The sequence below is a fragment of the Alosa pseudoharengus genome, unplaced genomic scaffold (assembly GCF_046254945.1).
Source record: "Alosa pseudoharengus isolate Yale_2024_CS ecotype anadromous, Long Island Sound unplaced genomic scaffold, YU_APseudo_1.1 YU_APseudo_1.1_scf_22, whole genome shotgun sequence".
Classification (NCBI taxonomy): Eukaryota; Metazoa; Chordata; class Actinopteri; order Clupeiformes; family Clupeidae; genus Alosa; species Alosa pseudoharengus.
In genome coordinates, this window is record NW_027468680.1 from 12,876,172 (window position 1) to 12,889,813 (window position 13,642).

General features: G+C 49.2%; 1 protein-coding gene across 2 annotated transcripts in view; it reads right to left on the reverse strand.

Annotated features, from left to right (window-relative positions):
- The window catches only part of kiaa0586 (KIAA0586 ortholog), a 120,538-nt gene that overhangs the window by 21,455 nt on the left and 85,441 nt on the right, over positions 1-13,642 (reverse strand). For both annotated transcript variants that reach the window (XM_076300598.1, XM_076300597.1), the window contains exons 30-31: positions 11,611-11,771; positions 9,689-9,782 (exon numbers count right to left, since the gene is read on the reverse strand). In XM_076300598.1, coding sequence (XP_076156713.1) covers positions 9,689-9,782; positions 11,611-11,771 — 255 coding nt within the window. The remainder of the gene's footprint in view (positions 1-9,688; positions 9,783-11,610; positions 11,772-13,642) is intronic.

A 13,642-nucleotide genomic window follows, 5' to 3' on the forward strand; every position in this document is an offset into this window, starting at 1 on the left:
GGCATCGGACCCTCAGCGTCAGCTGAATGTCCTGGAGATGTCTCAACAACGGATTTTTTACGACTTTTTCCACAGTTTAGTCAGAGAGAAGAGGGGAGGTGAGGGCCCAGATGCTGTTTGTGTGACTCACACACTCTTAAGCTCCTGGCGCTCTCTCTTCACCAGTACTTATGGCCAAAACATCAAACCTATCTCTGGGAACAAAAAAAAATCTATACACCCCCCTCCCACCCACCCAAAACAGATGTAACCACTTGAGTCTATACAGAATGTGAGATTCTCTGATGTGTTCTCGGTTGGCAGCTTTTATCAAAGACGTGACCTAAAAGCGTTTTTGATTGATTTTCATGGGCTCAGGCAAGGCTCACGCTTCTGCGTCGTTTCGCTAAAAAAGCTATTGTTACGCCATGGAGTGAAACGCCAAGTCCGACGGAGCGCAGTTGCTCTAGAGCTCCTGTCACCGCACTACTGGTGGGTGAAACCACAAGAGCCGTGATGTGAACACACACACACACGCACACAAGCACACACACACACACAAACACACACACACACACACACACACACACACACACACACACACACACACACACACACACACACACACACTTTCTGACTGTACAAAAGAAACACTGAGCAGAGCTCAGATTTTCCACTGTGACTGTGAAATCTTGACTTCCAAGGTCAGGGGCATGACGCGCTGTGCCTGGGCCCGGCGCGAGACTGCGGGGTGCTGGGGTGGAGGAGACTGGTGGGTCTGGGCGCTGGAGCCGACTGGAGGGTGCGCGGGGCTGGGAAAAGCTGATGAACCGTGAAGACAAACAAGAGGATTGAGCTCCACTGATGTCTCAGTCAATCACTGCGGGTGAGTGAGTCACTGTGCTGCTACACACAGAGAGATGTGTTATATAAACAAGTGTGTGCATGGACATATGCGAATACAGACACACACATACAATGTCACAGACACACACACACACACCTTTAACATGTAAACAACTTGCAAATGTATATTTGCACATGAACAAACATACACACACAAACCCACATTCACACTTAAACTCACACGCGCACACACACAAACACCTGGTACAATATAAAAACCACAAGGGCATTAAGTACACACGTGTACATATTAACACAAACCCACACAAACACCCACAGACCCACACACCAACTGGAGGGTATGCCACCCTGTCACAACAGGCATTTGGGAGCGGAGCGGCCAGTGGATGAGTCCAGGCAGGGCCGTAACTGAGGCGGAATGACAAACGCTCTGCGCTCCGCGCTTCTCCTCCCTCCCCTCCCGCTCTTCTGCTGGTCGGAGTTTACCGCCGACCTGCGCGTCACGTGCCCTGGGGTCGCAGTGACAAGCGTGACGTCCATCTCTGACCCTGAAGTCAGCCTCGCTCTGTCTCTCTCTCTCTCTCTCTCAACCCCCCCACCACCCTCCCCTCTCTCTTTCCCTCTCTTTCTTTCCCTCTTTTTTCCCCCCCTCCCTCTCTCGTTCCCACTCTGGCCTCACGTGGACTGCTTTAGGCCCTCTGGTGTCCTGCTTTCCTTCGCAGACGCATACTTAGCATTAGTGACATGACTTCCCAATTAATGTCTTGTGAAAGTTGTTGACTTCGGCCGGTTTGCAAACAGCCGCGTCCTTTGTGCGTTTGCGTGCACGTAGGGCCTCGGGCGAACGGCAAAATGTGGGAACCTTTCCCGGTACAGCGACCCATCACAAAAAGCAAAGATATAAGTGGGGGGGGGGGGGGGAAGTAAAGTTACCGAGAACGAGGTCATGTGTACACAATGTACGTGCACAGTGATGAAACAACAGCAAAGAGAGTGCTCGTGCATAATTCATAGCCAATTTGAAACAAAACAAACAAAAATGTGTTTTATCTTTTGTTTATTTCCTTTGCCTCCAAAGACACAAACAAACGCAGCCATGCATATGTGTTTAAGGATTCACTGACACACACACACACACACACACACACCTGTCGAGCGATGTGAAAGAGAACACTTCTATCCATTCTTTAATCCCTAGCATCTCTCTCCAAACACAGCCTTGTCGACGGCAGTCTTCGCACACCCTACGTTTACCCATCACTCTCTCTTTCTCTCGTTCTCTTTGTGTTTGGGGGAGCGGATGCCCACTTTCACCACTCCGTCTGCTGTCCAAATAAACGGGGCGACGCGGTGCGGACTAGCAGGCTGGCCTCTCTCAGGGCCCGCGGGAAACCCCGTCTCCGGTTACGGCCGGGCCTGGACCTCTGCTCCTGAGTCGGATTTTCCCAAACCCTTCGCCCTAACCTCCAAATCTGTAAGCCAAACATGGAAACGCACCTCAACCCTGTGCCTTGGGGGCAGGATGTATATGTCTCCACACCCAGCTACTGACAAGACGACCCCCCAACCCCCAACACACACACCTCCAAACCTTAAAGCTTCACTGAACACTGATATTATTCTGAGTGTGTGGGTCTGTGTGTCTGTGTGTGTATAAATTTGGAGGTACACAATGGGAGTAAACAGACCAAATGATAGCTGCTTTGCACACACACACTGCTTTGCACACACACACTGATTTTAAAAATGGAAGCCCTGTGTACCTGGTACTTCCGGTTTCACAAAGACAGCCAGAGCTTTCTGAACACTTTGAATGTGTTTCCTCTGCGTCTCTCTTTCTTCTTCTCTCTTTCTCTCCATCGCGTCTCCACTGAGCAGGAGTAGGAAGATGGGGGTAGCCTCGGAGCCAGAGCAGGGGGGCTTAAACAGTCCCCCTCTCCGCCTCTCTCGGCAGTGTTTACTCAGTGTGTTATTACAGAGGGCAGAGTGAGCGCCACAGAGGAGTGGAGCAGAGAGGGCTTTAGGGTTGTGTGTGTGTGTGTGTGTGTGTGTGTGTGTGTGTGTGTGTGTGTGTGTGTGTGTGTGTGTGTGTGTGTGTGTGTGTGAGAGAGGGAGAGTGTGTGTGGAGGGCTTTACATGGAATGGGGGATGGGTAGGGGGTAGGTGCTCTGGTCCACTCCGGTAGTGGAGCAGCGCGGACAAAGAGGACCGCGCTTTTTCCGCTTTTGTTTGTTTTCCTTTTCGCCGGATCGGATTATTGTCCCTTTACTTCCTGCTCCTGAATGCAGAGAAAACACGGGCGAATCCCTCTCTGTAAAGCCACCCCGTGACTTCCGTCATCTGGTCTGCGCGCCAGTTTTCGGAGGATCGAGGGGGTGGCTGGGCTGGAGGGGCACTGGACCACGTGTCTCGGCCCCTCGCCAGGAAAGCGCTGACCTTTTACGACAGATCATTCTAAAACATCCATGCAGGGCAAAGAAAAAAAAAACGAAATCAGCAGTGCAACGCCAGCAGACAGAAATGAGCTCATCGTTTCTCATAGCTTCTCCGCCAGATTCTACATTTACCCTCCAACCTTTATCGTTTCGTCCTGAGTTTGTCTGACATCTTGCTTTCAGCAACTCTGTGCAGAGTAACTTTGTCCAAGAGCCAGAAAGAGAGAGAGAGCAAGAAAGAGACAGAGAGAGAGAGAGAGAAAGAGTGAAAGGGAAGGAGAGAGAGAATGAGAGAGTGGCCATGAAGGAGGTTGGAAACAGAGTAGCATGTAGGCTTAAACGCATCTCACCCCTCCGGCATCTCCTGTGTTTGTTTATACTGCAGCGACGGCATTAAATCTTGGCTATCGGCCCGCGCGGGGCCTGAGTTGTTTAACGCAGTGCACTTAACTTGTCCATCTCTCAGCACAAAAGAGACCAGAGTCCAGACATCCAGTTTTGGCCTGAGCAAATAATCAAGCGTACTCGCCCGCACCTCCCCTCCCCTCCCCGGGCTCCTGCTTCTGACTTAACCTCGCTCCGTCTCTGTTCCCAACATACAGCCAAGGAGCCGCCTCTTCTCCTCTCACATACATATACCAGGAGAAAGAAGTATAAACTGTGTCTGTATGTGATTGTGTGTGTGTGTGTGTGTGTAGCGTTTGTTTGGTTTCCTGCACAGTTGGAAGAGGAGAACAGGAGAGGTCCTGACCAGGCGACCTCAAACTTAGAGACAGAGGGAGAAAGAGAGGGAGAGAGAGAAAGAGGGAGAGAGAGAGAGACAGACATGTGGTGTGTATGTATGCCTATGTGTACAGTCCATGTGTGTGTGGGTGAGCAAGAGAGGCAGTAGGAGCAAAAGTGAAAATAAGACTTGAGCAAACATAATAGTTTATAATGGCAAGCGCACCTTTCTCCAGCCAGTTTTCCAACAAGCATGGAGGAATGGTAGAGGTTGACCACATCAAGCAAGACAAAACAACAAGGTCTCTCACAGTTGAGAGACGGATGAGGAGAGAAAATATATTAAACACCATCTGGCCCGACTCGCAAGGACTTTAACATATCCTGCCTACAAGGTTTGTATTCTATGGGATAATAGCGGTTCTGGGCGCCTCTTCTGGGTTGTTAACCAAAGTTACAGAGCGAAAGCGAGAGAGAGGGAGAGAGAGAGAGAGAGAGAGGAAGAGAGAGAGAGATCAACTAAGGTAGAGAGATCAAGAGGTAGACTGAGGAACAGAGGTAGAGAGAGGGAGAGAGAGAGAGAGAGAGGAAGAGAGAGAGGGAGAGAGAGAGAGAGAGAGAGAGAGAGGAAGAGAGAGAGGTAGAGAGAGGGAGAGAGAGAGAGAGAGAGAGAGAGAGAGAGAGAGGGAGAGAGAGAGAGGTGGATGACATGAGCCAACAGTGGTGTTTGGGATGGGAGCAGAGCATGAGGACGAGCTGTCCAGGAGCAAAGCTGGGAGCTGAGGAGAACTGTGGGGATTTAGGCCTGAGCTCCGTTAGAAGCCCAGTGGCACGAAACACACTCTGATCCCAAACAAAACACAAGCGAAACCTCAGAGCTGCCTGGAAACACTTTACCCCAGGAGGCCAGGGAAGAGCGTCAGCGTGTGTGTGTGTGTGTGTGTTTGTGTGTGGAGGTGGGAGCAAGTGTATGTGAGAGTGCCAGCGCAGACACACACCTTTTCTTCCCAGAAATATCACCCCCACCTCGCTCCTCCGAACGAAGATCAACATCTCCCAAACAGCGAGCCAGTGTTCAGCTAGCAGGACTGAGAGCTGAATACAGACTGTGCCAAACACACACACACACGCACACACACGCACACACACTCACACACACTCTTATCTCCTAACGTGCAATATTGGCTCCTATAAATAAAAAGGACATATCTTTAAAGGCATCGCTGTTAATGTGTCAAATATTTTTGAGAAATGGAATATTGCCTAAACTGGATTACACTGATAAAGTATTAAGATACACCTAAGAGAGGAATGCCTGGATAGGATATCCTTCTAAGGGCTATGACCTGGTGATAAAAACATCTATAAATTAAACAAATAGTGCGCGATAATATTTTATGAGATTAAAAATCAGTGTTGCAGAGAAGGAATGCAATCCACAGGCACTCTTTTGACCATCCAAGGGCATGTTAGCCCTGGTTATAGTGGGCCCTTTCACATTTCACTCTCTGCTGGATGTCAAGGCCACGGGGCCTGTTGTGAGGTACCACTGGGTGTGTGTGTGTGTGTGTGTGTGTGTATGTGTGTGTGTGTGTGTGTATTTACGTATGTAAGTGTGTGTGTGTGTGTGTGTATGTGAGAGAGAGTGAGTGCATAGCAGGGCAGTGTGTGTGTGTGTGTGTGTGTGTGTGTGTGTGTGTGTGTGTGTGTGTGTGTGTGTGTGTGTGTGTGTGAACAGAGCATCCATTCTGCTCAGGGGGCTCTGCCGGGCTGCTAAAGGCTGAGATAGGCATCAGGCTGGCAGATGCACAGACCCGGTGGGAACCTGACTGCAGGACTCTGCCACTGATCAGCACAAGAGCCAGCTGATTTGCCACAAAGCACCCATTATTACACCAGAACAATCTCCTCATCAATCTATAGGCCAAGAGATTTACATTATTATCCATGACACCCTAAGGTCCTATCTATGGGTATATTATTCATTGTGTGATCACATATGCACATTAGTGTGTCAGGGCAATAAAATAGGCACACACAGCCTTGCACATTTTCATTTTTTTCCGTTTAGTTATCAGGTGCTCAAGATAATATATGAATAGAACAATTTGTATGGTTCAGTGTGCCAACTTTTTTTCAAGGGATCCTGCTCATGTTGGCTGACACCTAGCCTATAAGAACATGCTGAGCCTAGTTTGGCCTAGTGGCCAAAAAAGCGCTTTGCTTTGACGTGACGACATACACAATAAGCTTGCATTGTCTAGCCGCTTAGCCATTGCCAGTATTAGTGTGCTAATTCAATAATGCAGCAATTCTTGTCCCTTCTGGAATTTTTAGATCTAGAACACATCTAAAAATAGGGCCTTGTTTGAAAGATACCAAAGGATGATTTTGTGGACCAACGATAGTCACAGCTCCTATCTACGATGTGAGAGACCCTCTGCTGGGAGCAACAGAAAGTTTGAGTGTGTAGGGGCGTGCTGCTGTCCTTGGGCTGATGAGGCGTTTGTCCTGCAGCGGGGGACAGCTAGAGGAGGCGTCGCGATGACGCACAGGTTAGGGAGAAGGCGGTCCAGTGACCAGGGTAAAACAGTACACAATCAATAGCACAACCTTGTCACGGTTGGGGAATGTCAAAGGAGATCATGGCCATATATCTTCTATAGCTGTGTCTGTTTGTGTGCAGAACAATATGCACATACACGGTGAGATATGACTGCATTACATGCAGCAATATAGAGAAACAGGAAGAGGATGCGTTTTCCATATTGGATGGTCACAGACCATTGAACACTGCAGTGGTCACATAACCAATAGGCACTGCCTCATGAGAGGAGACTAAGAGAGGCGAGGGAGTTTCAGCAGAAGGGCAGAGAAAAGGAAAGGATAGAGCCCGAGCAGAGCCTGAGAGAGAAAGGCATGAGAGAGAGAGAGAGAGGGGGATGAAGAGGAGAGAAAAAAGAAAGAGAGATAAGAGGAAGAGAGGGCAGCAGAAGCTAAGGCACGAGAAGAAACGAGAGAGGATGGCACAGGACAGCTGAGCTGTAGCTAAATAGCCCAGATGGGGGAGAAGAGGGCAGCAGGGAGAGCGAGAGGAGACAGGGGTTAGTGGGGACAGGACGCCGAGGCATCAGAGGACAGGGGTTAGTGGGGACAGGACGCCGGGGTTAGTGGGGACAGGGGTTAGTGGGGACAGGACGCCGGGGCATCAGAGGACAGGGGTTAGTGGGGACAGGACGCCGGGGCATCAAAGGACAGGGGACGGAGGCCGAGAGCGTCGGGGGGCAATGTGCGGATGAATGAATAATACAAGTGGCTGCGGCGGCGTCATTAAGATGCAGGTGTGTGCCTGGCTCTCGTCTCAGCCTCCCCCCCCCCCCCCGCAGGGACGTCAACGCAGAGGAGCAGACCGGTGGAGACCTTAAAGCCATGCGGTAACACAGAAAAAAAAAAGTCTGACAGTCAGAAACTGCGTTCTGGTGGAGGTCGAGATAGCACAGTTTATCTATAATGCTCACTTCTGCACACACGCTAACACACACACACACACACACGCTAACACACACGCTAACACACACACACACGCGTGCACAGCCGAGGGCATTAACAGGCCTTCTTCGTTAAGTCACTTCGTGTGGCATTGGCAGACCTGTATGCTGCCAACGTAAATGCCAACGGTTTGCTCCTCTGCCACAGTGGGGAAAAGAGCATAAATATGCATCACCTCAGATGCCCAGAAACAACTTTCTGTCCCCGTTTCATTTCATTTCAGTTGCACCAGCCCTCCCCACTTTTTATGTAATTCTGATCCCAGTGCTAAAGTCAGTCAACGCAGCTTTGGTAACTAGGTCCTTGTCATGTCATTACATGAATGATTATATAAGTTAAAACAGAATCATAAGCATAACAAATAAACACAGCCACTGGTGCAAAAGAATAAACTAAACACAACAACGTGCCTTGCTGGCACAGATCTAAACGGAATAACTCAGATGCCTGAAGCTATGTTCATATGAAATTAATCTTAACAACTGTTTACACCTATGACCAAAACATAATGATTCATTTCACGTTTCCATTTATGTTTATATAGTTGTCAAAAAAGAATTCTTTAACAAGAAAAATGTTTTAAAGTAGATTAGCCAAACAACCATCTCATTCCAGTCTTTCAAGGTTCCTCGGAGAACCCTTAGACAACATTCAGAACTGTTCCAGTTCTCAGTCCCATCACACTAGAAGTTACATTGCTGGAGTTTTTAAAATAGCACAGAGACCTAGAGCGTTGTTGACCTACTTGGCACAAAGTTCCAACCCACTTGTTTGAAAGACAAGAGGAACAGGGGGACCGAGGACTGGGCAGTGGTGCGCGTGTGCGGTGAGGTGCGTCGTGCGCTGCGATGTGTCCAGTTGCTCTGGCTTGTGTGCCGTGCTGTAAAAGCCTCTCACACAGGCCTACGTGCCAACACAAAGACAGATCCCCTTTCACAGGAATCACGTTGTTCTTCCGCAGTATGCCGCTGTAGGTTCCATGACCCAGGTGCTGCCTGTATACGGTCTTGTTAAACCTCCTCTGCGCTGTGGGGCGCACTGAGATCATTTAAACACTAGGCCGGTGTTCCCTTCTCTTTGTCCCCACTTCTTCCTTTCCCCTTCAAGCAAAACCCTGATTTTCTATTCTCTCAATAAACAGGAGTCATTCGCTGCACTGTTACCCCTTTGCAACACACACACACACACACACACACACACACACACACACACACACACAGCCACACCTTCCACTCCAAACCATTTTCTCCACACATATGTGGAGTTCTACACTCTCCTTCCTTGCTAGCCTTCTCCATCTCAAACCCCCCCCCCCCCCCCGGCTGTCTGATCCAGCTGCTTCCTTCCTTCCTCGATCCTACCCCTCCCCCCCCCACCACCACCTCCTCCAACCCCCCCTCGTCGTCTACGTGCGCTCCTCCTGTGGCGCTGGCACACCTGGACGTGCGAGCCGGTAGCTGACTCTGGCACTTTTAGAGCTCCCGCGAGCCTGGTGAGGAGGACACGCGGCCAGATGAATGACACGAGGGCTGACGGTCTCCCCCTGGGGAGGCTGGGGGCCTGACAGCCCCTCAACTCCAGTCACCATGGCTGGGATGGAGGAGGCTGGAGGCCTGGAGGAGCACAGGCACGCTGCCATCTAGTGGCCAACAGGAGAAGAACAATTCTTTTTTTTTTTTTTTTTAAATGTGGAGTAGACAGCAACAGCAGCAACAAAGAGGCTGCTGTAAGAAGGTGTGGCACGATAAGGCTCGAGCTGGAACCACATTAGAACTCCTTAAACTCTGAGCACTGACAGACAAAAACCAGGGGTTTGGTCCATTCCTGTCCAGACATAGGACTTGACATCATAGCTATTATTATCTAGGTTTTTCATGTCAGAATGTGACACAGTTGCTTGGAGCTTTCCCTCAGAGTGTGACACACTTACAGAGTTACGCTGCCGCACACGTGTGTGTGTGTGTGTGTGTGTGTGTGCTTTATAGGTAATGAGGTGGGCAAGAGTAGTGTGTGTGTGTGAGTGTGAGTGTGTGTGTGTGTGTGTGTGCTTTAGAGGTAATGAGGTGGGCAAGAGGAGTGTGTGTGTGTGTGTGTGTGTGTGTGAGTGTGAGTGTGTGTTGGTTTAGAGACGGTACCTGGCCTGTGGGAGTCCCGCGGGGCCCGCTGCTCATACTGCCTCACCAGGATAGGAGCGGGTCTGTGGGACGGCTCCACAAAAGGATCCGGAGCCTACGGAGAGGAAAGAGAGGAGAGAGAGAGAGGGAGAGAGAGACAGAGAGAGAGGGAGAGAGAGAGACAGAGAGAGAGAGAGAGAGAGAGACAGAGAGAGAGAGGATGAGTGGGGAGGGGGCAGAGGGACAGAGAAAGGAAAGATAAGGCGAAAGAGGATGGAGAGAAGGAGTAAAACTCAGGGAGTTGAAAGGGAAGAGGACAAAAGAGGAGGAAAGGAAAGGAAGGGTGGGAAGATATTGCATTGAGGAGAGAGGATTAGCCGGGAACAGAGGGGGGGAGCCAGCAGAGAAAACACACACACAGTTTCAATTTCTCCCCCATTTCCTGGGTAAAACCCCCACATATGTCCAGTTTACAGGCACGGGGAGACTATCCCAGAGTAGCTTTGGCTGTGTGTGTGGGGATAGCAGATTGGCCCACTCTGTCTCTGTCTTCCTTACACAACCCGAAAAAAAATAAAAATAAAAAAAAAAACAAGACGGAAAGTCTCGTAAGGCGCCAGCTCCTGTCGCCAGCATTAGCACGTCCTTACTAAAGCGAGCCCTGCCCTGCCATTTGTCATGTCAAACACTTATGCGGTGCAGCATGCATATCCCCACAGAGGGGAACATTACTGCAGAACACCGGCAAGTAGGCCACGCTTTATTTCTTTCCAACTCCTTTTTAAATGGCACTGACTTTGTTAGCATAGTCAACAGAAAAAAAGCACTTTGTTGAATTTTTCATACCAAAGCTAAATATTTTTTGTTCATCAGTACTCGATTAAATCAGTGACCTAAAATTAATCCACTTAAAAAAGCTCCGTATAAATAAAAGGTTCAAATGCAAGGAAAACATTTCGCAGTGCAGGTCTCTCTACGTTAAGAACAGGGCTTACTGAGATGGAGCTCTATTGGATTTGAGCGTGGCGACAGCGGGCGGCTACCGCTTTTGTGTCCTTTTCAACACGGGCATGGACAAGCCAAGTACAAATCCAGAGTAAAATCTGCTTGGAAGGCTGCGTGATTCAGCAAAAGAGGCACAGTCTGCACCGAACATGATTGCGGCAAAAGATAACATATGAGCAGCGTCTGGCCACATTGTCTGCCTGTGCCTGCCAAGAAAGAGCAGGTATATGTCTGCCAAGAGAAAGGCATTTAGTTTGGGGATGTGTGTAGGAGTATGTGTGGTGTTTGTGAGTGAAAGCCTGCATGAATTGTATGCGTGTGTGTGTGTGTGTGTGTGTGTGTGTCTGCGCATGCATTAGTGTATGAGTGGGATTGCATGTGTATGTGTGTGTGTGCATGCATGCATGAATGTATACATGAGTGCGACTGTATGTGTATGTGTGTACATGTGTGTGTGTGTGCATGCATGAATGTATATGTAAGCATGATTGTATGTATATGTGTATGTGTATGTGTGTGTGTGTGTGAGTGTGCATGCATGAATGTATATGTGAGTGTGACTATGTGTATGCATTTGCACGGAGTGTATATGTGTGTGTGTGTCTGTATTTGTATGTCTGTGTGTGTGGTCTGCTAGTGTGTGCATGTGAATGTGAGTGTGAATGTACAATATGTGTGAGTTTGAAGTGTTTGTGTACTTGTGGTTTTGGTGTGTGTGTGCATGTGTGAATGTATATACAAAACCGAACATATGTGTATACATTTACACGGAGCATGGGCGTGTGTGCATGTCTCACGTGTCTGTCTGTACATGGTTATGTGTATATGTGTGTGCATGTTTGCATATATGTGCTTGTGTTTGTGTGTGTGTGTGTGTGTGTGTGTGTGTGTGCGCGTGTGTACGTGTGTGTGAGAGAGTTCATCATGATGACACTTGCCTCCTCTAAGCTGGGCGGGAGGCCCGCTGGTGGTGATGGCGCCCTGGCAGTGCTAGCTCTGCTGGGTGGAGGGGGCGCGCCGGGCCTGGAGGTCTGTGTGTGCGGCCCAGGCGGGCTGGCCCCAAACCCACCGTCGGTGGACAGCAACCCGGCTTCACCTGCTGGAGAGCACGGAGGTGTGAGTACACACAGGCGTAGAAAAAACCAGACGCAAACACACACACACACACACACAGACAAACACACACACAGACAAACACACAAAGGCGAAGCATACAGTGGAGTGGAAAACCAGCCTGGCACACACTTACGACTCCCCGAAGACATGCCGTCATTTGTTTGCTCAACAGCTGACTGCCGATAAATAACAGCAAACATAGAGTAAACGGCGAGTGCGAGTGCAAAGCGCTTTTCTCTCTGCAGCACACACGGAGGATGGACGGATGGGGAGGGTGTGTGTAAAGTGGCTCATACGGGAAAACACATGGAGTCTTCTGCTGAAATGTATGGAGGGCTCAAGCCAGCAGAGAGCACTCGTAAAAACAGACACACAAACGTACACACAGACAGACATACAAACACACACACACATACGTGCACACACACACACACACACACACACATACGTGCACACACTTTACACAAACACACACACACACACACAAAACCAAAACACTGATGATCATCTTTCAAAGCCTGACTATGCATGACTGACACCACAGAGGAGCTTCTGAATGATCTATACGTGGAATGGAGCGGCTGTTTCCCTGCGGTTTGGCTGTGGGAACCCCAGTGAGTTTGGGCACATGCCACAACACAGACATGCATAACCCCCCCCATCCTCAAATCTTCACATTGTTATTGAGTCTATGGTCTCTTCATGTTAAAATGTTACCGCAGTGAAGAGGAAAACAAAATCGCTTCTATGATCGCACTCAGTCAATAACACGGCTCGTCTTTGCTTCTTGTGCTGCGGCTGTATCTCTGTGTGGTGTGTGTGTGTGTGTTGGTGAGTATATGTGTGTGTGTGTCCTCTCTGCTCTCGCAGCCTGGTCTCTCGGAGCTACACTGAGGCTGTGTTTTATTTCTCCGTAATTTTTTTTTTGTGTGTTGCTGTGAGCAGAGTTGCTTGTGTGGACGGTAAATATTGGTTTAGGCCGGGACAGGAAGTGAGCTGTGGATCCAGGACTCCCCCTCTCCCACTCCTGACAGGGTCCTCTCATAACTCAGGAGTCCCACCGTCCACCACCCAACTGCCCCCCCCCCCCCCCATCTCCATCCTCAGGCCTCCAGGCCGGGGCCAGCAACAGCAGCACAACATGAAAAGCCCTCATCCAGCCTCATAGCAGCCTCTGTGCTCTCTTTGAGAGAGCGGGGGTGAGTGTGTGAGTGTGTGTGTGTAAGGGGTAACTTTTTAAATGACGGTTTATCCTTCAACCTATGGTTAGATTGTCATGTAGTTTTGGGTAATATTATGAAAATATAGAAATATGGACAATATGAACTCTGTGTGTGTGCGCTTCCGTGTGTGTACACAAACAAGAGGTACTGAAAGAATATTTATGCAATACAATGCTTGCATGTGTGAAGGAAAGGGAGATGTGTGTGTGCGTGTATGTGTGTCTGAGTGTGTGTGTCTCTGCGTGTGCCTGGGAGAGAGCAAAAGACCGAGCGCGAGTGCCTTCTCTCAGCTTCTAAGTTCAGGCCAGGAAAACAAGCCACACACTGTGACAAAGAGGAAACCCAATATGAGACTAAATATTGATCTGATGGAGAGGAAACTTCACAGTTCTTTCTTCTAAGGCACTGAAAGCGAGCTTGCGGCAGCCCGTGTGTTTTCTTAACGGCTTAATGACTTTTGAGGGACATTAATCAGATTGTTCGGCCACACACGGAGAGATATGCCTGGGCTTTGATGTCATGACAGTAACACTGTCATCGTATATTATAAACATCAACACACTTCAAATAGACGACTGCATAAGACATAGAGTGAGTGTGAGAGAGACAGAGAGAGAGAAAGAGATCAAGG